General features: G+C 40.8%; 1 protein-coding gene across 1 annotated transcript in view; it reads right to left on the bottom strand.

The window, feature by feature from the left end:
* The window catches only part of arpc1b (actin related protein 2/3 complex, subunit 1B), a 32,916-nt gene extending 25,110 nt beyond the window's left edge, over positions 1-7,806 (bottom strand). Inside the window, exons 1-2 of the mRNA XM_043711918.2 lie at positions 7,636-7,806; positions 2,050-2,128 (exon numbers count right to left, since the gene is read on the bottom strand). Of these exons, the coding sequence (XP_043567853.1) occupies positions 2,050-2,113 (64 nt within the window). The 5' untranslated portion in view covers positions 2,114-2,128; positions 7,636-7,806. The remainder of the gene's footprint in view (positions 1-2,049; positions 2,129-7,635) is intronic.
* Positions 7,807-27,850: the final 20,044 nt, after the last annotated feature.

Raw genomic sequence — 27,850 nt, 5'->3', positions numbered from 1 at the left:
AGGGACAACCTAACTTTAAATCAACCCAATTTGAGTCTAAACTACCTTCTACTGACTTATTTTTATGAAACAGCACTACATGACCATACAAGCCTGGGCTAGAACAAATGTTTCAGTAATTGAACAATACATCAGCATACCAATGCCACTCAACAAACCTGCAGCAAGACGAACAGCAGACTGCTTCCAGACAAGTTCCAACATCGCTGAAGGAAAATTATGCTTTAATTTGAATAGAAATAAATGAATGTACTGAATACAACCAGCTGGAAGAGTGCTTAACATAAAAGGGTCTGGTGCTTTTTTTTTTTTAAAATGGTCTCTCTTTAAAATTGTTTTAAGGTGGTTAAGAAAATCAATATATCTTAGAAAAAAAGCTCACTTTGTTACAATGAAAACATTCACTGTAAAAGTTTAAAAAGCAAGATGGAATCTTTCAAATCCTCACCAGTAAAGTTATTTAGGATTCATGTGAGGCTGCCTTCAGCACAGCCCAACAGGAATACTATGGTTCACTATGCTGTCACTGAGATAGGATTTTGTCAAAGCACGGCATTTTGAAAGCTAAGGTTTATAGGCCTGAGCAACTGCTGAAAATCAGTCACACTGGTCTAACAGAAAGCACAGTATGAGGGTGCAAACAGAACAAGGATATAAAATTCTGGTTAGCATCGAGTGCCAAACTGATCCTTGATCTGTCGGTATATGATTGAACACAGCTCTGTAATCGTTCTCTGGTGTTCTGTCCATCTGGATTTTACTTTGCTGCACAGACTGTTTCAATGCATTTTACTTGAATATATAGATTCCTCAGTCTGTGAATTGCATTAACTTCCTCCAGAAGGCATTTTTTTGTTAGCTGTCAGATAGTTTCTAGTAATTGAATAAAGCAGCACTTCGAAAATAGTGCAAGCTGCCACCTATAGTATGTAACTCACCACCTTCAGGTGCTCGAACCATTAGTCAGTTACAATCACATGCTAGCATCTTTGATTAGTTATTACTGTTCTCAGTTACAGTGAAGTACATAGTACATCCACCTACCCAATAATAGTCCTACATTTCAAATGGAGTGATCAAACCTCCTATAATGAATATGCTAAGACTAAGAACCAATTTATACTCAATTTACAAAGGAAATGGATCTAGTGACAAGGGTGTTTCATTGTACACCTGTACAGGCTAAAATTCCATTAAGTTGCAGACACAAGTTTAAGGTCTTGGGCTAGGTATTCTCTTTGGTATAGTAATACTGAATGCTCACACAAGGGATCTGAATATCTTGCATTTAAGTCTATGCCTACATAGTCCAACACCTAATTGATAATGCAACCCCTGGATTTAACCAAGAGGTGTTTTTGTTATCTTATTTAGAAACTTGTGTATCTTGCACTTGAACATCCTTAACCTTTGTAAAGGCAGACATGAAAGTATTTGGCCGGAACAACCAGCTATGAAATTGTTGAGCTGTTTTATTTCACAATATGTGAAACTACAGCATGGCAGTTAAAATCAGACTCAGTTCGTTCAATTCAAGATAACTCATGGTTGTGAGACAATTGAAAACGTCAAATGTGCTATTCAATACCATCCTAGTGCAGTGCTCTACTTGACCTAAACAAGATGAACTTTCAACTAACCCTCTGAATTTTCTTCCTGAGCCAAGCTTATTCTGTTTAAAACCTAATTTTGTAAAACGATTAGCCACAATGGGTGTGGCATGCTTATCAAGTGCTGAGACATCATCAATTCTTTAGAAATCTATGGGGAAACAAGAATTCAAGTTTAACTCACTGACATTTGAGCTATCATCTCAGTAACTCTTTTACAATATTTTAACAATACATTTAACCCTGACCCTTTTTCCACTCCTTTCTATGGAATTCCAAAAGCAGGATTGGGGATGAAGCTACTGAGTTCTGGAGATATGCAATCATGTTAAGACATCGAGGTTAATTAGCATTTGAAATGAAGACACTTGGTTACAATTACTTTAGTTTAGAGCAGTCAGAATGGTTTACACTGCATTTATTTGAAATAAATACTCACGGGTCCTGTCTTTATTCCAGGCATGACAGCTGATTGGCTCAAGCAGGAAGCTGTGGTAAGACATTTATTTCGTCTGGAACTAAAGCAGATGGAGAGAATTATTAGTGACTGGAAGCACACATTGATACAGAACAGCATGAAACCATTGGTTATTCTAACAACTGTGGCATGCACTAATGGGCTTTTCATAGCTTTAGATAAAATATTTATGTCCAGCTTACAAAATAGAACAAGGGTCAGCCATTTACTATACTCCCAAAGCTAGTTCTCGGACATTTTTCAGAAACTCCCTGTTACCATTGTGAGAAATTTTTGATTAACGTTTGCTGCTGGTTGCCATATTTCTTACTGCCCATCAAGACTTCTGAATGGATGCGCAATTCTGCATGTTAGACACCTTCAATCACAATCCCAATGGGGTATGTTTGCATCTCATGGCAGTAGCAACAGGATGTGTGTGTGTGTGTGTGTGTGTATACACACTGGTTTGATCTTGTGATCTGAACCTGAACAACTACCTTCAATGGCCTCTGTATCCCCAGCTATGTGCTGAAAATGTGTTGCTGGAAAAGCGCAGCAGGTCAGGCAGCATCCAGGGAACAGGAGAATCGACGTTTCGGGCATAAGCTTATGCCCAAAACGTCGATTCTCCTGTTCCCTGGATGCAGCCTGACCTGCTGTGCTTTTCCAGCAACACATTTTCAGCTCTGATCTCCAGCATCTGCAGACCTCACTTTCTCCTATGACTTATGTGCAGCTCACTAGCAACAGGGAGTAAACCTGAAAAATTATTTTTGTTTTAAAAACTATATCCAGATTTTCATCATAGAGTCATAAAGGTGTACAGCATGGGAACAGACCCTTCGGTCCAACCTGCAATAATAAAAGATAAATCATGTGCTGAATATTAACATTTAATCTCAAATATTTTATATTGCTGAAGGACTCCCTTTTGAACATTATGCCCATGATGGCATTTTGAAAGATCTATCTGATTGGTCCCACTCCCTTGCTCATCCCCCTAGCCCTGCAAATGATGTTTTGAATAAATATGTTTCTAACCATTTTTTCCATCCCTAAGACTGACAAGTCCAAAATATTCTATATGATGGTAGCTTAACAGTAGATGCTGAGTGGGTTTCCTCCTTAGAGTCATAAAGATGTACATAATGGAAACAGATCTTTTGGTCCAACTTGCATACTGATCAGATATCCTAAATTAATCTAGTCCCATTTGCCAGCACTTGGCCCATATCCCTCTAAACCCTTCCTATTCATATATACCCATCCAGATGCCTTTTAAATATTGTACCAGTTCCTCTGGCAGCTCATTCCATACACGCACCACCCTCTGCATGAAAAAGTTGCCCCTTATATCCCTTTTAAATCTCCCCCCCCCTCCCCCCACTCTAAACCTATGCCCTTTAATTCTGGATTTCCCCACCCCAGGGAAAAGACCTTATTTATTTGTCTTATCCATGCCCCTTGTGATTTTATACAACTCTATAAAGGAGACCCCTCAGCCTCTCATGCTCCAGGGAAACAGCCCCAGCCTCTCTCTATAGCTCAAATACTCCAACCCTGGCAACATCTTGTAAATCTTTTCTGAACTCTTTCAAATTTCACATCATTATTCCAATAGGAAGGAGACCAGAATTGGACACAATATTCCAAAAGTGGCCTAACCAAAGACCTGTACAGCTGCAATACGACCTTCCAACTCCTATACTCAATGCTCTGACCAATAAAGGAAAGCATACCAAACACTTTCTTCACTATCCTATCTACTTGTGCCTCCACTTTCAAGGAACCATGAACCTGCAGTCCATGCTCTCTTTGTTCAGCAACACTCCCTAGGACCTTACCATTAAGTGTATCAGTCCTGCCCCTATTGGCCTTTCCAAATGGAGCACATCATATTTATCTAAATTAAACTCCATCCCCCACCCCATGGCCCCTTGGCCCATCTGATCAAGATCCTGTTGTACTCTGACATAATCTTCTTTGCTGTCCACTATACCTCCAATTTTGGTATCATCTGCATACTTATTAACTATACCTCCTACATTCACATCCATATCATTTATATAAATGACGAAAAGCAGTGGACCCAGCACTGATCCTTATGACACACCATTGGTCACAGGCCTCCAGTCTGAAAACCAACCTTCCACCACCCACACTATCTTCTACCTTTGAGCCAGTTTTGTATCCAAATGGATAGTTCTGCCTGTGTTCGATATGATCTAATCTTGCTAACCAGCCTACAATGAGGAACCTTGTCGAATGCCTTACTGAAGTCCATATAGATCACATCCACCGTTCTACCCTGAATCCTTTTCATTACTTCTTCAAAAAAACTCAATCAAGTTAGTGAGACATGATTTCCCACCCACAAAGCCATGTTGACTATCTCTAATCAATTCTTGCATTTCCGAATACATGTAAATCCTGTCCTTCAGGATTCCCTCCAACAATCTGCCCCCCATCGATATCAGACTCAATGATCTATAGTTCCTTGTGGGGGAATCTAGAACTGTTGGGGAGTGGGTTAAGTTAAGGGATCTCCCATTTAAGATGGAAATATAGGAATCTCTCCTCTCAAAGTTGCTAGTCTTTGGAATTGTCTTGAGAGTAGTGAGGTGAGGGGTTATTAAATGTATTTAAGGCTGATTTAGAGTTTAGATTCACCTGGCACTTAAGAGTTATGGGAGCAGGCAGTATGAAGGACAGGTAGTAAAATTGAGATAAGCTCACAATCTGATCAGCCAATGATCCCACTGGAGGATGGAACAAGCTTCTATTTATGATCATACATCCATTCTTCATTTCAGACCCCCACCAGTGACTATTCAACTGCAAACATCATCACAGCTGAGCTTAATCCTTTTCACATTCAACAACAATATTCAGTAACTTCTGATCAGGAGTGGGAATATTGACTGATTTTACCCACCCTAGCTTGGACGGCACGGTGGCTCAGTGGTTAGTGCTGCTGCCTCACAGTGCCAGAAACCCAGGTTCAATTCCAGCCTCAGGCGATTGTCTGCGTGGGGCTTGCACATTATCCCAAGTGTCTGCATGGGTTTGCTCCGGTTTCCTCCCACAATGCAAAAATGTGCAGGTTAGATGAGTTGGTTATGATAAATTGCCTATAGTGTTCATGGATGTGTGGGTTGGTTGCATTAGTCAGTGATAAACGTAGAGTAATAGATGAGGGAAATGGGTCTGAGTGGGTTATTCTTTGGAGCGTTGGTGTGGACTTGTTGGGCCTAAGGGACTGTTTCCACACTGATTGGATTCTATGATTATTCTATGAACGTAGCAGAATTGCTACCAAGTGTAACATTGCCATCAGTTAGCTTAAATTTGGGAATAATTGCAGTTTGTAAAACTCTGTTACCCATATAATGTACTAGCCCTAAAGTTTCCATCTTAAAGTGATCTCAGTTACTATTTTTTCTTCTTTCAGGAGCCATTCTCAAGTCTGGAAATGACATGACAGTTGAGGTGAACCAGAATGTCAAAAATAGCTAAAGTATTTAGCAGAGAACAGATAAACAAAAGCATTTCACATTACTGCTACTCTTCAAAAGAGACTACAGACCATCTATTTGACGCAACCAAACTCCCACTTTTCTCATTAGCAAAAAAGTGAACAATGATACGGACTCCACACATCGAACTATATCAGAATATAACTCAAAAACTGTTTCCAATGCTTCATTCTATTAATAGTAGAATTAATTTAATGAAGATACAAGGATATTCCATGGCTTTAACACAGGAGTATTCAGGCAATTAACAGAAGGTTTGGGTTTAAATTCCAGTCTTGAAACCCAACCTCTTCAATAGCGTTTTCCAAATCTGTCATCTTTTATCAAGGGCAGGAGATGCACAGGCACATTAATATCTTGAAAGTTCCCTCCAAATCACCTATATTAAATTTGGCACAAACCGTAATGCCAATCTTTCACTGCAGCTGGGCCAGACTCTTGTTACTTTCTACCTAACAGCACCTTGGCAGTGTCTTGTTGGCCATTCAAGGCAGCAACTCACCACTACCTTCTGAAGGGCATCAGCAACAGACAATAAATGCCGGTCTTTCTGGTAACACCTACATCTCAGGGTTTTGGTTTTAAGTTACAATTATTTTGTTTTCTTCTGGTGAACAGAGAAAGCCATCAGATCAAGGGAAACTGAGGATGTTCCAAAGGCCTTTAACATTTTTGGACAAGACTTGCATCGGTGATCAAGGAAGAACCGGAGTGTGTTATTTGGTTTATTACTAGGGACTTTCCAGTCTCCTAATATAAAAAAAGTAAACACTGGAAGGTGGGAAAGACTGCAATCTCCAAAACACAGCTCAAAGAACCAGAGACTAAATTGCCTTGTAATTTTTCAGCAGGAAGAGAATAAAATCTATAAAAACAGAGCTTTGCTTTAAACCTTTTTGAATTATGGTTGGAGGCCAGATCATTCTAACTGTTAGAAAATTGTTTAAATTTACTTTATAAATTGGTAGGTATCAATATTCTTAAAGTAATCCCATCAGAATTAAATGGGTGAAACACTACTCTGTACCTTTCTCCAAAACAAGATCCTTTACATTCACCTGAGGGGGTGGGAGGAAGTGGGACATTAGTTTCACCTCTCATTCAAGATGGCATCTCTTGCAAATCACCACTCTCTCAACGTCAGTCTCCTTTCTTTTGTGCTCTAGTCTGGGAACAGAGTGTGCAACTTCCTCACTCTGACAGGAGTGTGCAACAGACCGAGTGTTAAGTAATGCTGTAACATATATAAAAAAGCTGAACAGAAACATGCCTAAGGAACAAAAGAAGATGTCTTTTCACTGACTAATGCTTTCCACTGCTGACCACAGCAGCAATGTCTACAACATCCTGTTGCAGTGCATCACTCCAGCTCCTCCGAGCACGCCACACTCGCACCACATTTTCCAGAGAAATCTAATCCAGGTTCTCAGTGCTGGTTACGAATTCTTTCCAAATGCTCCATGCCAGAGCAAATAGAGGCTGAGCATCGAAATTCCGTTTTCATTTCCCGAAAATAAAATGACTGCAATGTGCAAAAGTGCATTGCTTAGACCACACAACCTGACAGTTGAAGCTGATATTTCATTTAGCACACAAAGAGTTAAAGCGACATATTTAAGTGGTTAAGAACATTTTTTAAAAAAATCCAAGTCGTGGATGTTTCTTCCCTGGATTAGAAGTTCCAATTTCGCCGCATCTTTAGATCCTATGGTTAAAACGGGACACTGTCCTGGTGACACTGGAAATCTTAACTCCCGTCTTTCACTTGATCGGTTTCTCCAGTACTAACCTGTCCTGAAAGTTCCTGTAAACTGGCTCATGATATACCATGTTCCAGACACAAATTAACAAAATTGTTACTTCCCCTGCGACACCCTGGGGTAATTCCTTGGAACAAATCTGATAAACTGCACTCATCACAAATTCCTGTCCTGCAGTCAGTATTGAAAGGCTTCAGTGGAAGAAACTCTGACGCAAACAAGCTGACAGCCCGCGCTGTAAAAGGAAACATTCAAAATAGAGAACTTACCTGCACAATGAAGCAGTTGAGAAGAAATGTCAATTTTCCTGACTTTTTCCTTTTTCAAAAAGAAAAGGAGTTGCCTCAGTTCATGGACTCTGTTCCGTCAACATGAACGGCTGTACACTGCCTCGCGTAAAGAAAAGGGCTGAGAGACTGCTGCACTAAGCTTCCCCTTCCTCTCAGAGATCCGACCACTTCCTGATGTGGGCGGCTGACTCTTCCAACAGCTGCCTTCACGAGTGATCTAACTGCAGCAAGGTTGTTCAAGTCTCCTCCCTCCCTCCTTGCTTCATATTCTAATAGGCACCCTGCACACAAAACTACTCAACCCTGAGCTGCAGGAAACTTTTTAACCCTTGTGACTCTCAGTGGAAGTGCTACATTAAACTAAAATGGAAACAGCACAGTTATAAGATGCTCATTGTATCCAGCGAACACCAGTTAATCTTAAAAGCTGTTTTGCCTCTGTATATTTCTTCAGTTCCAATACCAGGTCATTGAGTCTACCAGCTCTTTGAAATTAGTCCATTCCCTACTCTGTTCATAAAGTACATCTCCATCTCTGCTGGTTAAAGTCCATGGTAAGAATGAGGGAGTGGGACTGTTTGATACAGGAGTAAGGCTCCTTGGGTAAGTATTGGTATTGCACTAACACACAGGAGGAAATTCCAATCTAATGTGCTAACTTTGCAGATCTTAGATAGATAGACACCAGTAAAGTGTTTTACGGTTTTTGGACTGGGACGAGGAGGAGTGGGAAGGAACATTTCTGTCCTTGTTCCCGATGTCTCTATTAACTAACTGCAGAAACGTTGGCTGAGAATGGTTGCCACTGTGCCATCCTATGTGATCAAATTCAGTCAGTGCTCACTGGCTGACAAACTTGATAACCAGAAGTGCTTTTGAGCTGTCAACTGTAGCTCAGTTGGTAGCATTTCCACCTTGGAGTCAGATGGTTACCAATTCGTGATCCATTGTAAGCATAACATCTAGATCAGCGCACGCCAATCTTTTTCCTACCGTGATTCCATTTCTAGATTTGAAAGTTGCTTTGGCGTTTTAGTGAGAACTGGGATGGTGGGGGGTGCAAAAGAAGAGGGTAGTTATGGAGAAATCAGGGGCCTCTTAGAAACGAACATCCTCCCTGAACTTGGAGCTCCATGGCAGCCAATTTGCTTCAGTGCTGATGGCCCCAAAATTTCAATTTATGACTCTACTTTATGGTTCCAAGTGGTAGTGTTTTAAATTAATTTAAAGGTGGAACTCAGAATTTCAATACAAAGTTAAACCATGAAGAAATGATGCAATGGATGAGAGTTCCAGGAACATTGAAAGTGGAGTTGGGATACACATGAACAAAGCTGAAAGGTGCAATACAACAGTGTAGGAGATCCATTATTTTAAACTTAGCAAAGGGTTTCTTTATATATTTGTTTAAACTTATGTTATTACTGAACTGACTCACTAAATGCTGTGAACATGTCAAGGATAAACTGAGGCAGGTTTTGTACATCGGAAGACACCCGGCTTGATGGAATGGGCAAGACATAGCCCAGGTGTCAGCTCACTGGCATAGGGTCTTCCATGGGTACACTGCAAACAACTCAAAACAAAAACTTTAGTGAGACAATCTACAGACATATACTGATGGTGTAGGATTGAGCAAAAATCCCCATCGTCTAAAAATATTGGATGAGACCCTGGATTTATCAGAACTTTTAAAAGCTCTGACAGAAATACACAAACATTGCTTGGAATTCCAATTTACACCTCCAATCTAAGACAACAATCAACCAAACCTAACACTCTAGACCAAAACTAACGTTTACACCTTGGGCTACCCAGCACAAACAGTATGGGGCCAATACAGATACCAAACGTTCAACTTCAATCAAAATCCATGTACACATATTCTTATCTAATGGAAAGCCAATTGACTTCAGGAGGAAACGCCAGGAACACAATGGACAACACTGATTTGAGGGGAGATAATGGGGCTCACAATCAGAGGGGAGAGCCTTTTCAACAACAAACTCCCCGCACAAGCAGCTTCCCCGCAGGCTTCCAAACCCCAACAAGAAGCTTCTAAACTTAGAATGACAGAGGCAGAACAGAGAAGCTGAATTGGGAAGCCAAACCAAGAGTATCATCGGAAGACATTTGAAAGGTGGAAAACCAACCAAGCGTTATCTGATCAAGAGCTTCCAGACACAGACCTATTTCCAACCAAGACAACTTGCACAGCCAACTGTACTTCAAAACTGCATTTTCCTCGATGGTAAGCTTAAACTTCTGAGACCCCAAAATTTCCAACCTAGCTAGCAGGGAGGGAAACGCGGGTGGTGACAGTGCTTGGGACTCCAAGGGTAGGAAACCTGACTAGTTTCTGTCATTGAAACTGCTATTTAAGTTCTAATAGTGTTTAATTTTTGTTTAATAGTGTATTTCATTACTGTCCTCTGTATAACTGATAGTGAAATTAACAAAGTTTGCTGTAATTACCTTTATTTTCTTTATTATACTTTTTCATATTTAAATAAATAGATTCTTTTGTCCTGAAACACCTGTCTAATGCCTTCTTCCTTTCTCCTTCCCTAATAAGTCCAGTGTCAGAACCAGGAATCTGGGGGTGATTTGAACCATCTAAAATCAGCAAATTACTGAGTGCAAACCAGAACCCTACAATGTGTTCAACATTAGGAAGCATGAAGTTGTTCAGCACCAACTTGGCACAGGGCTTTGCAGAGAGCTTGAACCCAACCTTTCCAGCATGGAAGTGGTGACTGACTCAGTTTGTATACTTGTGGACCCATCATGATGCAACTTCTGATCCCAACTTCTGAGGAAGCCCAAACAACAGAGAGGAGAAGGTGAGGACTGCAGATGCTGGAGATCATAGCTGAAAATGTGTAGCTGGAAAAGCGCAGCAGGTCAGGCAGCATCCAAGGAGCAGGAGAATCGACGTTTCGGGCATGAGCCCTTCTTCAGGAATGAGGAAAGTGTATCCAGCAGGCTAAGATAAAAGGTAGGGAGGAGGGATTTGGGGGAGGGGCGTTGGAAATGTGATAGGTGGAAGGAGGTTAAGGTGAGGGTGATAGGCCGGAGTGAGGGTGGGGGCGGAGAGGTCAGGAAGAAGATTACAGGTTAGGAAGGTGGTGCTGAGTTCGAACTCAGCACCATCTTCCTAACCTGCAATCTTCTTCCTGACCTCTCCGCCCCCATTCCGGCCTATCACCCTCACCTTAACCTCCTTCCACCTATCACATTTCCAACGCCCCTCCCCCAAGTTCCTCCTCCCTACCTTTTATCTTAGCCTGTTGGATACACTTTCCTCATTCCTGAAGAAGGGCTCATGCCCGAAACGTCGATTCTCCTGCTCCTTGGATGCTGCCTGACCTGCTGCGCTTTTCCAGCAACACATTTTCAGCAAACAACAGACACCCAACATCTGACTACTAGTGAACATTGACTGCTGCCAAGCAAGCTCATCTGCTGCTGTGCAGATTCAGACTGCTGTCATCATGGCTCTGGGTATTACTGTTCAACAGGGCTTGCAGGGCATTGCAGCAACGAGTCTTTAAACAACTTACTCTGACTTCTTGGGTGAGCCTGATGAACTTGGTGACCTCTCACCTCTGTCAATGCCCTTGCTGTCACCTATCGGCGAATTTATCACTACACCGTGGTGTATTGGCAATGAAGTTTCCTAGGCTCAAGAGTTTCTGGAGATCATGCTGCAAGGTCCAACTGGAATCTCCTCCAGTGAAAATTAGGAGTTTTCCTCCAGGCATGCTCAAGTCACTGGAGTAGAATTGCATGAAAAAAGTTGGGCAGACAAAATCATGTGCAAGACTGGCTCAGACAGAATAAGGCAATTACTTTACCTTTTCAATGCAATAGGTTGTGGATTCATGCATAAATTTGGTTGAAGTGTTTGTGTTTGCATCATTCTTGTATAGTGGCTACACAAATGCTGAGATAGCTAATGGCAGAGGAAAGGAAAATTGTTGGAATGGTTGGTAAATGGGGATCAGGGGTTGGGTGAGTGCCTGTATGCCCAAATCAGCCTCTTTTTGTCCGTGAAAAGAACTAAGTTGTCAACTCCGAATTCCTTCTTATCAAATAGCTGGCAGTGTGGACTGTCACCTGATGATGGCAAGATGATGCATCATACAGCAATCACCATGGATTCTGCAGTGTTCTGTAGGATGGCTCCAGACAATGTGTTCTTTCAACATACAAATCATCTGCTCCGTCATTTCATGTGTCAGCATGGTTTTAATTTATCCAGACTGGAGTCATCAGCCACCTTGTCAGAGGGTAGTAGTCATCAGCCAGTAACCACTCTTTCGCTTGAAGGCAACATGACTGTTGCCAAGAGACCAGGCAATGACCAACATAATTCCCCAGCTATGGCCACAGGCCATCTGGATATTAAAAGGGTGCTTGCAGAGCTGGTATAGGACACAGTTGACACAAAGTAGCTGTAATGCAATGTGCTTAGAGTCAGGGTCTGTCAATGTCAGGTCTTACAAAAACAGGTACCTGATGGCAAATTGCGAAGGACACCCACTGTTTTTGGACAGGATGGCTACCTGTCCACTGCTCAGAAGTTGAGTGTGGTGGCTGGTGAGAGTAAATTAGTAAACTTCCTTTTAATTTTAAACAGTATAGCATATATTCTTTCTAGGCTGAAAATGTGTTGCTGGAAAAGTGCAGCAGGTCAGGCAGCATCCAAGGAGCAGGAGAATCGACGTTTCGAGCATGAGCCCTTCTTCAGGAATGAAGGTATATTCATTTGCATTCAAAATATTTACGTGGGTTGAACAAACATCCCTTTGACGATCTCACATTTGATGTTGGAGGGAAAATATGAACAGAGCCACACTTTCTGGGATGTAGCAATGGACGTACTCAAGAATGATCAGAATCACAAGTCCATTTTTGGACGCTCAGATTCTTGAATTGGCCCATGAATATATTCTTTCTGCCTTATTTGACTCACCAAGTTAAAACCTCTTCAGGATTCCTCTTAAATTACAGGCACCTCTCAATTCAAGTCATTAACAAAAATAAGACTTACTTGTCTTGTAAGCATAGGGAAGACAATTTTGAAGTGGTTTAGGAATTTGTAGCAATGATGACCTTGAATGGTTAGTTATTTTGTCTGTGGTAAAGGTTCAATACAGTAGCGGCTTGAGTTTTGAAACCTGCTTATACCCTATGGTTTCCATTTGTCTGTTGAAACACAGCCACACATGTTTCATGTTATTCTTAGTTATACTTCAGGAATGTCACAGGCGTGTTTCCTCTTCATTTCAGAGCATACAGAGCCAAATTGATTTTACAGTCTAAATTGCACAACTCTTTTAGTTGCCAAGGTTTTCATGATATATCCTACAAATAAGCAGTTCAAGGAATGACAAAAACAAACAAGTTAATACAGCAACCTATATTGTAAATAGTTTCCCGCCCCTATCAATCTGCCCCTCTTCAAAAAAAGTTTTAAAGAAACTTTGTAAAAGTTGTATTTAAAAGCCAGCTAGCAAAGAAGACATCATGTTGCAAGATAGCTTTCAAAACATTTGTGTGGGTTGAACAAACATTCCTTTGATGATCTCACATTTGATGTTGGAGGGAAAATATGAACAGAGCCACACTTTCTGGGATGTAGCAATGGACATACTCAAGAATGATCAGAATCACAAGTGCATTTTTGGACGCTCAGATTCTTGAATTGGCCCATGAGACAGGGTCTCTTATTTTTCTAGGCCTGCAACAGGATTTCATTCAACTGCATGCTTGTCAATTTTACCATCAAGAAGCTTACTTTTCTTTTGGTGATCTGACCTATAATTCCCAATTCAGAGTACATTCTGAGGGTTACTGTATTCTCAGGCATCTTGTGTACTATCATCACAGTAATTTCAAAGATTTTCGGAACTAGCTATCTTTTGATGCAAGATATGCTGTTGCCTCTCTGTGACTTTCTGGCATTGCCCATCCAGTGTTATTGTGATGTCCAAGATTGAGGTTGTCTGCAGAATCTCTTAGCAGCTACATCTGAAATTTAATCTTAACTTTCAGAAGCCGACTGATTTTTCTGCTGCTCCCTATTTTCAGTCTTGGCTTTTATTTAAAAAATAGTATTGTAGATTGGTACAACACAGAAGTCCATTTGAGCTATCATGTCTGTAGCAGTTACTGAATTAAAGTTAGCAGTTTTGAACGTGATATGCCATTAATCCCAGTCCCCTGCTCATCCCCAAAACCTCAGCAAAATTTTCCTCCAAGTATTAAGCCTACACGCTTTCACACATTGAGTTTACTTGTGCCACTTCTTTAAACAGTGCATTCAACTAAAACACATTCTGCAAAAAACAAAATTGCACACAGACTGTAGAACTTTTGAAGAATCTTATATCCTTTGTTAAATTTAATGACTGTATTGGCTTAATTAATTTTGAATTAATGAGTAAGTCCTTTTGAGTAAGATCTGCTGAGTGTGAACTGTCTAAGAAAATGTTGCAGGGAGTGTGGGAAATTGATTTCTATAGAATGCTTTGAAACTAATTTCTACTTGTCTGAGGCTGGGAGCAAGGAATTGTTGTACATATTTAATTGTCAAGGATTAAAGATGTGTACACATCTGGACTGTTTGCATCCAGTTAAATCTTACACAACTTCAGAAATCTGTTCAGGGAACAAGTTAATAAAAAATTCTGGAACACATCTGCAGCAAGATTACTTTAAAAACAGTGGTGACTGGATATGGAAACGTTTTTAAATAAACATAATCTGCACATTTAAGTGTATTTATGGTCTGCTGCTGCAACAAACATTTCATTCTGTCTGATATTTAAGGACTAAATATTCACCATATAACAACCACGTAATTTCAGAATTTGAGTTCAATGTGATGCTATATCATTACAATTGTCCTGCTATCTAATCCATAATGTTAAAAATATATTTTGGGTTGGGATGAGGGTCACCAGAACTTCATCAGCATTGGGGAATTTTGTTTACTCCCTCTTTGTGAACCCTTAATGGGAATAATGTTAAAATGCTCTGGTAGTAAGTTTTATAATTGTCCAGAGTAACGTTCAAACAGGAGAAGACCATTCAGCTCCTTTAGCTTGCTTATGCCATGATGTGAAAACGCGATTGAGTTGTACCTTAAATCCATTTATTTACCTTTGATCAGTACCCATTGGTAACCTTATCCAAAAAACTCTTGGTGATTGCAATCTTGAAAATTTTAATCAGCTCTGATTGGCCAAACCTTAAGGGGTTACAGATTCTATTACTCTATCTTGTTACATACCTACCAATTTTAACCTGCCTTGTTTAAGTTTTAAACCATATCACTTTGTTCTTGATTTTGCAAACAGACAATAGGCTTCTCTATATCAATCTCATTAGTTTTAAAAAAACTAAAGCTGTCATATTGCTTACCTGTCTTCTAAACATAAGGGAATAACAGCCAAGTTTTGCAACCCAATCTCAATTTAACCCTTTAAAGCCTTCTTTAACTAGCATATCTGCACGGTAACCATTTTACAGCCAAAATACTTCAGGATTTGGTGCTGAAAACTGAACACAGTAGCCCAAGTCAGGTGTGACTAAAGCTTTGTACAACAAAAACAAACTGTATTTCATACTCGGAGATAAATGCAAACACACTATTACCATTTTGATTACCTTTTATAGCCAAGTGTCAGCTTTGGGTGGAGAGAAAGCAAAGTTAACATCAAGTCCAGTGCCCCTTCTTCAGAACTACCAATCTGGTTAAGTTTCTCCAACAATTTGGTTTTGTTTCAGATCTTCAGCGTCTGCGGTTCTCTGTTACTTATTAGCTTTTAGTGAAGTGTACTTGCACACACAAAACCCTTTGCTACATCACAGCTTTCAGTTTCTTGTCATTAAGAAAATAACTCTATTTGTCATCAAATTGAGGAGAAATGTTTTTACTCAGATTGTAAATCTTTGGAATTCTCCATTTTTGAGGGTTGCAGAACAAAAGGCCATTCTAACCCATTTTGGTACTGGCTCTCCAAAGAAGCAAATCACATATGTCTAGGCCCCAGGCTCTGCCTGTCCCTTTTTTTAAAATCAGATGCTCAGAATATTTAGAAAATTACAGCACAGGAAGCTACACTGTAGCAGCTGAAAAACAGACCACCCAGCCAAATCCCATTTTTCTGCACATGGTTTATATCCCTGGATGTTATGGGACTTCAGGTGCATATCCAGACACTTCAAGTAAGGTGAAGGTTGATGTCACTCCTCCTTTTCCAGGCAGCAAATCCAAGACTCTCATCACCAACTGAATGAGAAATGTTTTCATCTCCCTCTAATCCTTCGAATCACTTGAACCCTATACTTTATACCCAGTCACTGATCCCTCTGCAAAGACAAATACATTCTTGCCATTGACACAATTTGGGCCCTTCACAACTTTTTGCACCTCTCTTACCATAATTTTCCAGACCTGGCAACATCCATGTAAATTTCATCCGTACTCTCTCCAACAGAGCTCTATAATTTCTACAATGGGGTGCCCAAAAGTACTGAAGGGGGACTGCTGTACTGCAATACTTAAGATGTGGTTTAATTTCAGCGTAACCTTCCTGCTCTTATACTTTTATGCCTCAGCTAATAAAAGAAAATATTCTACATGCCTTCTGAACCATCTTATCAACCTGCCCTGCCACCTTCAGGATGTGCACACCAACAAATCTGACTTCCTCTACACCCCTGAGGAGAATACCCAAGTCATTCCATGAAGATATTCAATACTGAAACTGATAGGTTTTCAGGCAGGGTTGTCCAACATGCAGTGTAACTAGCCACCAAATTTTCAAAACTCGTGCTGAAATAAATCTCACCATGGCAACCACTCCTGAACGATGGTGACAGTCCCACCTGAATGTTCTGTGGTTGAACCTCACCAGAAGGGTCACAAAACACAAACACAGGAATATCTCACCCACCCAGAGATTGAGCTCCCTGAAGCTTACACCTGTGGCTCCAGGAAACTAAGGAGGACTCAGTACAACTCAGACTCTTAATCAGAGCTACTGGGTCCAGTACACACGTAGCTAGGGCCCACAGGTGGGGATGGAGGGGTAAGATAAGTATTAATGTGCAGTGCCTCATCTACTGTATTTTATTTTGTTTCATTGCAGGCACAATTCACATAACCTAAACTAAAAGGGCAGAGAGAGATTATGAGTTGGTTTCAATAAGAATGAACAGTGATTCAAAAGTTGACCACTGGCCTCTTGCAAGTCATTTTTGTCGCACCAATATGAACTGGAGTGGGTCAGAGAAATTGCTGAATTTAATCCTTGAACAATAACTAAAGTGGGACTGTCAAAACAGGTCGATCTGTTCAATCTAAAATTAGTTGTTTTAGGATCAAGGATTTTGGAGAGATTTTTAATCCTATTTAAATTCCATTCTTGGATATGAACATCATTTATTGTCAGCTCCCACCATGCTGTTTAAGCTGCTTCTGGAAGTGCTGCAGTCTGTGCACTTATTGTGTCCAAACCAAAGGAGTAGCCATGGGCACCCGCATGGGCCCCAGCTATGCCTGCCTCTTCGTAGGATACGTGGAACAGTCCATCTTCCGCAGCTACACTGGCACCACCCCCCACCTTTTCCTCCGCTACATCGATGACTGTATCGGCGCTGCATCGTGCTCCCACGAGGAGGTTGAACAGTTCATCCACTTTACCAACACCTTCCACCCCGACCTCAAATTCACCTGAACCGTCTCAGACTCCTCCCTCCCCTTCCTAGACCTTTCCATTTCTATCTCGGGTGACCGAATCGACACGGACATTTACTATAAACCGACCGACTCCCACAGCTACCGAGATTACACCTCCTCCCACCCTGCCCCCTGTAAAAACGCCATCCTATATTCCCAATTCCTTCGTCTCTGCCGCATCTGCTCCCAGGAGGACCAGTTCCAATACCGTACAACCCAGATGGCCTCCTTCTTCAAAGACCGCAATTTCCCCCAAGACGTGATCGACGATGCCCTCCACCGCATCTCCTCCACTTCCCGCTCCTACGCCCTTGAGCCCCGTCCCTCCAATTGCCACCAGGACAGAATCCCACTGGTCCTCACCTACCACCCCACCAACCTCCATATACAGCGTATCATCCGCCATCATTTCCGCCACCTCCAAACGGTCCCCACCACCAGGGATATATTTCCCTCCCCTCCCCTATCAGCGTTCCGAAAAGACCACTCCCTCCGTGACTCCCTCATCAGGTCCACACCCCCCACCAACCCAACCTCCACTCCCGTCACCTTCCCCTGCAACCGCAAGAAATGCAAAACTTGCGCCCACACCTCCCCCCTTACTTCCCTCCAAGGCCCCAAGGGATCCTTCCATATCCGCCACAAATTCACCTGCACCTCCACACACATCATTTACTGCATCTGCTGCACCCGATCTGGCCTCCTCTATATTGGGGAGACAGGCCGCCTACTTGCGGAACGTTTCAGAGAACACCTCTGGGACACCCGGACTAACCAACTCAACCACCCCGTAGCTCAACACTTTAACTCCCCCTCCCAGTCCACCAATGACATGCAGGTCCTTGGACTTTTCCATCGCCAGACCATGGCAACACGACGGTTGGAGGAAGAGCACCTCATCTTCTGCCTGGGAACCCTCCAACCACAAGGGATGAACTCAGATTTCTCCAGTTTCCTCATTTCCCCTCCCCCCACCTTGTCTCAGTCAAATCCCTCAAACTCAGCACCGCCTTCCTAACCTGCAATCTTCTTCCTGACCTCTCCGCCCCCACCCCACTCCAGCCTATCACCCTCACCTTGACCTCCCTCCACCTATCGCAATTCCAACGCCCCTCCCCCAAGTCCCTCCTCCCTACCTTTTATCTTAGCCTGCTGGACACACTTTCCTCATTCCTGAAGAAGGGCTTATGCCCGAAACGTCGATTCTCCTGTTCCTTGGATGCTGCCAGACCTGCTGCGCTTTTCCAGCAACACATTTTCAGCTCTGATCTCCAGCATCTGCAGTCCTCACTTTCTCCTCCCCACACTAGTATTAGGTATGGAGTTACAGGATATTTATCTAGAATCAAAAGCTACCAAACAACTGTTTTCAAGGAATACAATAACAAGAAAAATTCTTTTGAAATACATGCTGGCAAATTTGACAGCCATCCGTCACCGACTACGTAGACAAGCAAAAGCAATTCAGTCACCCAACTAAATCAGTGTTCAATACAATGATGAGAAAGTATCTTAATAAATTAGCCTTTTCATTTGAAACTTGATCGTAAACATGCACAGTTCTGTTGTTTTAATTAATAGCAAGATAAGCATCTAAGTCTCAGAGTCAAAGAGATGTACAGCAGTTGTACTCTAAATAGCTTCAGTGTCTCCACAAAGTATGTAGTTGTTGAGAAACTTGGGGCATGTGTGTATCACATAAATCTGAATGCTTCTAAAAATAATCTGGCCATTGAATAAAAACCAAAGTGAAATAAACCTGGTCTTTTAACATTGCTTAAATTATCTCTCTGTACACCAACCACAAATAATCACAGCAATGAAATAAAGGGCAAGTATTTTTATTCAGTCATGTATACTCTTTCAAAGGCAAGTCCTTAACACATTCTCTGCTGATACTTCATCTTGGTTTTTGTTTTAAAAGTGGTGATTTGCCATTGCTTTTCACTCTTAGGGGCAAGGCAAAGAGCATGGTTCTTAAGTTTACCTTATTGAGAACAAGAATCAAACCAATACTGTTGGCATTACTCTGAATCACACACTAACTGTTTAGTCAACTAGCCAAACCAGTCCCTGAGCCTTTCTGTATTGGTCTGGATTTAGTGTGATAAGTGTTTCAACAGAACAAGTAAATGGCAAATCTGGGAGAAATGAATATCTTCCAAAAACAATTATTTTGGATCTTGAAGTCCACGTCCATAGATACCTCAAGATTGCCACCCAAGTTGATGGGGTTGTTAAGGCACATGGCTTTCATTAGCAGGGGGATTGAATTTAAGAGCCGCGTGGTTATGCTGCAGTTCTATAAAGCCCTGGTTAGACTACACTTGGAAGTCTTATGGAGAAAGGTTGAGGGGCTAGAGCTTTTCTCATTGGAGAAAAGAAGGATGAGAAAGTAATAGAGATATACAAGATGATGACAGGCAAAGATAGAGTGGATAGCCAGAGATTTTTTCCCAGGGCAAAAATGGTTATCATGAGGGGGTATCATTTTAAGGTGATTTGAGGAAGGTTTTGGGGATATGTCAGAGGTAGGTTCTTTACTCAGAGGGTGTGGGTGTAGGGAATGCACTGTCAGCAATGGTAATTGAGTCAGATACATTAGGGACATTTAACCGACTCTTGGATATGCACACGGATAATAGTAAAATGAGGGGTATGTTGATTAGTTTGATCTTAGAGTAGGATAAAAGGTCAGCACAACAGATGGCCGAAGGGCCTGTACTGTGCTGAAAAACATAAACCTAAATAAAATAAAAACTGCAAAAAAATACTGTAAACTGTAGAGAAAACACAATTGTGACAATTCAAATTTGTACTATACTCAAACAGGCAAAGTACTGTTGTGAAGACAGAGGTATTCAAAAAGATGTGCCAGCAAAAGTAGGTTTGCATTATTTCATTTGTTCCCTTTGTGCTTTTACAAAATTTAAAAATCATATTGATAAAGACATAGAGACCTTTGGCCCAAATTGGTCCATGCCAACCAAAATGTATATCCACTCTAACCCCATTTCCCCGCACTTGGCACATATCCTTCTAAACCTTTCCTATCCGTGTATTTGTCCAAATGCCTTTTAAATGTTGTTAAATGTACCCACCTCAACCACTTCCACTGGCAGCTCATTCCATGTGCCTACCACCCTGTGTGTAAAAAAAAAGTTGTCCCTCAGGTTCCCTTTTATTTTTCCCCTCTAACCTTAAACTGATGCCCTCTCGTCCTCGATTCCCCAAATGTGGGAAAAAGACGGAGTGCATTCATGCCTCTCACAGTCTTATATGCTTCTATAAGAATCCCCCTCAGTCTCCTATGATAAAAGTTCTAGCTTGTCCAACGTCTCCCTATAACACAGACCCTTGAGTCTTGGCAACATCCTTGCAAATTCCTTCTGCACTTTCTCTAGTTTCACAATATCCTTACTATAGCAAGATGACCAAAACTGAACACAATATTCCAAGTGCAGCTTCACAAACATCCTGAACCAGGCTCAGTGGTTTGCACTGCTGTCTCACAGCACCAGGGACCCGGGTTCGATTTCCACCTCGGACGACTGTCTGTGTGGAGTTTGCACATTCTCCCAGTGTCTACCTGGGTTTCCTCCCACAATCCAAAGACGTGCAGGTTAGGTGAATTGGCTGTGCTAAATTGCCCATGGTGTTCAGGGATATATAGGTTAGGTGCATGAATCAGGGGTAAATGTAGAGGAATGGGTCTGAATGGGAGACTCTGAGGGTTGGTGTGGACTTGTTGGGCCAAAGGGCTGGTTTCCACACAGTAGGGAGTCTAATTCTGAACTGCAACGTAAACCTTTCAATTCCTATACTCAATGCCCTGACTGATGAAGGCCAGTGTGCCAAAAGCCTTCTTCACTGCCCTGTCTACCTGTGACTCCACTTTCAGATAGCTGTACACCTGAACTCCAAGGTCCTTCTGTTCCACTACACTCCTTAAGGCCCTACCATTCACCATGTAACTCCTGCCTTGATCTGACATTCCAAGGTGCAAGACCGCTCACTTATCTATATTAAACTCCATTTGCCATTTCTTGGTCCACTTCCCCAGTTGATCAAGGTCCTGTTGCAATTTCTGATAACCTTATTCAATACCGTCTATTTTAGGGTCATCTGCAAACTTACTAATCATGCCTTATACATTCTCATTCAAATCATTGATATAGATAACAAACAGCAATGGGCCCAGCACCAAACCCTGAGGCACTCCACTAGTCACAGGCAATCCAATCTGACAAGGATCCTTCCATTATTACCCTCTGCTTCCTACCATCTAACCAATTGCGTATCCAATTTGCCAGCTCACCCTGTATTCCATGCGGTCTAACCTTCCAGAGCAGCCTACCATGTGGAACCTTAATAAAGGCCTTATTGAAAATCGTCCAGACTATGTCTACCACCCTCCCCTCGTCAATCTTCCTGGTCACTTTGTCAAAGTAGTCTAACAAATTTGTGATGCATGATCTCCTACACACAAAGCTATGCTGACTATTCTTAATCAAACCCTGTCTTTCCAAACGCATGAATACCTTACCTCTCGGAATCTTCTCAAGTAACTTACCTATCACAGCTGTTAGACTTACTGGTCTACAGTTCCCAGGTTTTTCTTTGCAGCCCTTCTTGAATAAGGGCACCACATTCCCTACCCTCTAGTCTTCCAGGCCCTCACCCGTGGCTAACAATGATGCAAAAATATCAGCCAGGGACCCTGCAGTTTCTTCTAGTGTTAATGATAAACACCACTATTGATAAACCTCACATTTGACAAGTTATCAGAATAAATTGAGCTTCAATATCTTACCCAGGTTTGGAAATGTAACAAATTAATTTGTGACCTTAGTTTATATTGTGATCAAAGCTGGCAGTCAGATTTTATTTTTTAAAATGAGATATCACCCTATCCAAAGTTTTGAACAAAAGCAGAGAGTTTAAATAGTCTTTTCTGTAGGTAGTTTTAAAAAATATAAGCTCACTTTAACACCAGAAAAGAGGGATTGTGGCTGGAGGAAAATCAGATTGTGTCCATTGAATGCAATCACTTTCTCTCTGTACCAGTGCTTCCCAACTTTTATCTCCCACTGCCCCATTTTGAGGCTCAGAAATTGGTGTGATCCCTCAGTGAGGAAGAGGACAGCTTTTATAACTTGGTCACAGCTGCACAGACACCATTGCTGCTTCTGAACTTGTAACCTGAGCATTTCAGCTCCCAATTCCACGTGGGGTCCAGACCCAAACTTTGAGAAGCCCTTCTCAATACCAGACTTGTTAGTCTGTAGGTGCTTTACTTTGCACTCCTGATTTTTCTGTCACAAAATGAAACGTCAGCATGGATCACTGTGAGGAATCAAAATGTTAGGCAAAATAAGCTGCCTCACTCTTTTTCTTCATTGAGGGTTGAAAGAAACGAATGCATCACATCAAGATTTGGACGACTTCTCTGCAGATATACTTGCTGCTGTTTCTGGAATAAGAACACTAAAAAGAAAGTAAAAATATGTTTCTATTGTAATAATTCAAGATTTATTTTGTAAAGTGCACATTAAATAATCAATTCTTAACAGATTGTACACATACAAAAATCAGTCAAGCATACCACATTTCTAAACCTCAAATTAACTCAAGTTTCAAAAATACTTCTCTAATCACATACAAATAAACTGTGAACAAAGTAGCTGATAAATATAGTCTGACAACATTCAATATGTTAAGCATTAAGAGACAGGAACTAACAGGCATATTTCATGGTTGAATTCAATTATGTACATGTTATTATCAGGCATTCTATGTAATGGGAAGAAACAAGCAATTACATTCTACTCGGACACTTGGGATCACGTGTTTATTAGTAGTCAGTTGTAAAATACATCATGAAAATGCTTCACATTAAACCTGTTCAAAATACAACACTAAAATTAAAATCACCGTGAGCCATACAAAAGAATATTTTTAAATTTCAGCATTTCAGATTGCTTCCCATTCGTAAAATACTTATAACAATGAATATTGTTGAAATTTGAATGTTGTAGCAGAGTCTAGAATACATTCTTGTTTCTCGGCACATTCAAAATTCAGAAAAGATAGTTTTACATTAGCATCATAAATTCAAAGCACTGTACACAAAAGTTTTTGACATATTACCAACACAAACTAACCTTCAAAAACAAATCATAAGGGAAACATCGCTTTTTTTTGGTTTGAAACTTGGTTTAAATGCAGTCCAGACAAACAGAATTAAACTTTGTCTCAGCTGCAACTCAAGACATACGGTGACAACTGTAAGATGGGATGAACAATCCTACGGAGTTGCTCTGAATGGTCGGACTAGTCAGTATATGGGTTCAGGGACAATTTATTGGGACCAGACTACAACAGACTAGTGTGTTTAAACATTTGGATAGATTGTAGTCTTTCTGTCTCTCCTTTCTTTGTCTTCTTATTTTAAGTTCCCTTTATATTTTGTTTCTTGCAGGTTCACATCCCTGCCAGACACTACCAATTCCTCCTTTCCTCTGCCTCTTTGCTGAATCAGTTTCCTACTTTCCTTCTGAACAAACTTTTTTTGCCACATTTTTCAATCTGAGCATTGACTGATCTCTGGTCCAGGCAGTCTAATCTCCTCAAAATCACACTGTTTTACTTCTCGAATTTCCAATAGCTTGAACTGCATTTAAAGGGTGACAAAGCTTTAATGTCATCTGGCATATACACAAAAAAAATTTGCACGCAATATACACAAAGGTTTTTGCAAAACAAAACTTCTGCAAACAAAAAAAGCTTTGGCAAGAAACAGCACTTCGAAAGTGAACACTATAAAAGTTGTCAACACAAAACTGATGAGTATTGCTTCGCTTTTTGTGTTCATTGAGATAAAGAATGACAGTGCTGAGGCAGAGCAATATCAGGTTTAATGCATTAAGGTGGACTGCATTTCAGAATAGTACTCCCAATGACTGTAAAAACATCTTGAGATATCCTAAGACTACGAAAAACACTGTATGAATGCTTTTATTTTGTACTCATGTGGCTTTTTATTCCTATATGAATTAGATTGTCAACTTGTAACAAATTAAGAGTCTGTGTCCACGAGTAAATCTAATCATAGCCAGCAATCCTTTGACTGCACGACCAGGACAACTTTGATTCTTTCAGCTTAGGCTGGATTTCAAACAAAAAATAAAAAGCCTTGTCAAACCTACACCATCATCCCATTCTCAATGACTATAAACTAAATCAGAGCAGCGAAAGAGTTTATGCATGTGGAAAGCTGCTAAGTCCCAGACATTTCAATACCAAAACTAAAGAACACTATTGGGGCAACACAGAAGGCATCTCACTATCCATCTAGCTGCACTATACCCCTTCATTCTGTAACTTTTAAATACTATCTGTAAGCTAGACAGTTCCAAAAACTTCCTATCAGATCAGTCCGTAAATAAGGAACATTAATTGCACTCATTGCCAGAGCAACAATTTTAATAAGTACATAACATTTATGATATGCACTTAAGTTCAGAACATGTTGTTTCAAAGGGTTACTAAAACATATTCCTTACATTGAATAAAACCCAAAAAATCTGAAGATGCTGTAAAACAGAAACAAAAACAGAAATTACTGTAAAAGCTCAGCAGGCCTGACAACATCTGTGGAGAGAAATCAGAGTTTACATTTTGGGTCGAGTGACCCTTCCTCAGAACAGTTCTGAAGAAGGGTCACTCGACCCAAAACGTAAACTCCTATTTGGGGTGAAATTGGAAGCTAAATGTTGCCAGGTAGGGTGATCAAGCTAGTAACCAGGGAACAGAGTTCACATCAGGGGCCAAAGATAAAAGTTCAAGTCTTCAAAATTATTGCTCATCCAATACTGGACATCAGATAAGTAGGATTACTATTCAAAAGGTAGTAGAGGGAGCCCAGAGAGGGGTAACAGTGGAGTACAGCCAGATATTGCCAGAGTACATATGGAATCTGATGTTGAGTTTTCAGATAATGCTTTTGAGAGAGCATGCAGATGTTAAATGCAAAAGGTTAAGGAGGGATGCTTGCAGGATATCAGAAATAGTGTTGCATAAATGGAAAGAGAAGCCATTGCAGGAAATTCTCTAGCTGTGATCAAATGAATAAAAACAGAAGTCCCACTCAAATGAATAACAAAAGTTAGGCACTGACTGAGTGTGGTCAACTATACTGTACAAGGTTGGAAGTCAAGAAGCTAAAGCATGTTTTAGTATCTCAACACTAAACAAATGCAATAACTTAATCTGCAAACATATTTACAGGTTTCTTTTCAAGAACCAGGTAAACATTACAGAGAGGTCTGTAAGTGTTCTGCGATCGAGATAGATTCAGAGATAGAAGATGTCCCCACACACTGAAGTGAAGTCGCATTATGGATTCTCTGAGATACTTTGAGACTAGGACACCACATCTACATTCTATTTTATTTCAATGCGATCTTTAAAAATAAAAACAGCCCTGTTAGGTTTTGATGAATCCAAGGATAAAATTCATTTCACTGAAAAACCAACTTACAAAATAAGTTTGAAACTTGACAGACTTTATTGTAATAAATATAAAACTCCAGAATTATTTGCAAATTTATGTTTGAAACAGCACCTTGACAGAAATTAATGAAAGATGTGTCATTTGCTTTAATTAGTCTTCACATTTTCAAGAAGAAAGCTATAATACAATGTGGTATCTAGAGATAAAAAATAGCCTCAATATATCTTATAGCCAAGAATAACTGCAAATGCAACTCCTGTATAACTGAAAAAAATTTGATGGTTAAATACCAAATTTCAGCAAGGTGTAGAATTATTTGATGCTGAACGCATGTATGGATAGCAGGCAAGCACAACAGCCTCAACTATGAAACGCATTTAGTTCAACAATCTGCCGATACTTAGTATTTCAGTCACACACGAGAAATGTGTCACCTAGCTAAGCCTGCCACCAGCCATGAAATCATAGCCACACAAAAGTGGGGAAGCAAATTATTACAGAAAATAGAAACAGAATTGATCTAAATAGTGTTCTTCAGTCATGCAACTAGTAAAAGAAAAATAAAGTTCCTTTGACCCTAATCGATTCAAAGATTTTCAACTCTTTCAAAAGCAAAGGCTGTGATTCTTCCATTTTCAGGACATGCATGTCCAGTAGAACGGACTCGTCACCTCCATCACTGCGAAAACTCATCAGATCACACATTAATTTAAGAGTTGACCATTGTGTTTGCCAGACTATCATAAGCTTCAAAAGTGGAAACTAACCAAGCTGTAAACTGCAGGCCAATAAGATGCCAAGTGTTTAGGGGAGCCAACAGCAATAAGAGCAGGACATAAAAGTTCAGAGGTCAATCCATTCCTTTCCCGTGTGTATCCATGACTCTAATTGAGCTGGAACCCCCAACTTCCACCCCACCCCTTCCTCCCCTGCAGGCAGACTACTCTGGTTTCCCACTCAGGAAAGCAGTCATTCTCCTTGCCTGCCAGGAAGACAAGTAGTCATGCTGTGGCAAGTTGAGACCCTAAGTGGTCAGTTGCTGGCCAATTAAAAGGCTTTAATTGCTGTCAAGTTCAGAAAGTCCCCTGTAGACCTCCTCATCTACAGCTTAATTGGCAAGGTGGGGAAGGTCTCTCTCCAGGGCCAGCTTAACCCAAATATTTCCCATTCTTGCCATCTCTAGGGAGGGGAAAATGCCACCCATAGACCTTCTACTCCAGAACATTTGATAACAACCATATTACACTGACATCGCCTGTAATGAATTAGCTCTTGCGCCTCTGCAAACCTTATGTATGCATAATAGATAGGTGAATGGATTTGGAAGTGGAGAATGATAACTGTTATTGAGCAAACAACAACTATCACAACTGATATCTCTTTCTAGCACAGCACTAGGAAAACAAACCCATTGAGAGTAAAGCCAACTTAATTTAAAATACTGCTGTATCGAGCTGCAAACCCCACTATGTATTTTGTGAACAAATTAATTGCAGACCCCTAAAAGAAACCTTCAGCCACACAGTCATCATTGCTAATTTTGTTCTAAGACGGTTAATTCTTATCTCCTGATGACTGGCAGTGTCCAATACCAGATAAAAGAAGGCCCCAGCAAAACTCAATTGTGCACAATAAACAGTGCCCATCATAATGCATACAATCTCACCTCAAGATCCTGTTCATATGCTTATATCACAACATACGATATGAAACTGAACAGGATGAAAGACGTAACAACAGATGGAAAAAGGTTTGGAAAGACAAAGGGAAAACTGACTACTAGACATTGGAAACAAGAACAGGAGTATACCACTCAGTGATGATGGTTCAATGACTTATTTCCAACTTGAAAGTTATATCTCTGCTACTCTGGTTAGCCAACTTGAGGAAACATAACAGCATAGAGATCTTACGGGCGCAGCAGG

This window comes from Chiloscyllium plagiosum, unplaced genomic scaffold (genome assembly GCF_037043375.1).
Source record: "Chiloscyllium plagiosum isolate Xiang-an unplaced genomic scaffold, Cpla_swu_hap1 HiC_scaffold_20, whole genome shotgun sequence".
Taxonomy (NCBI): domain Eukaryota; kingdom Metazoa; phylum Chordata; class Chondrichthyes; order Orectolobiformes; family Hemiscylliidae; genus Chiloscyllium; species Chiloscyllium plagiosum.
Note: the sequence above shows the minus strand (reverse complement) of the source record. Positions and strands in the feature narration are given on the sequence as shown.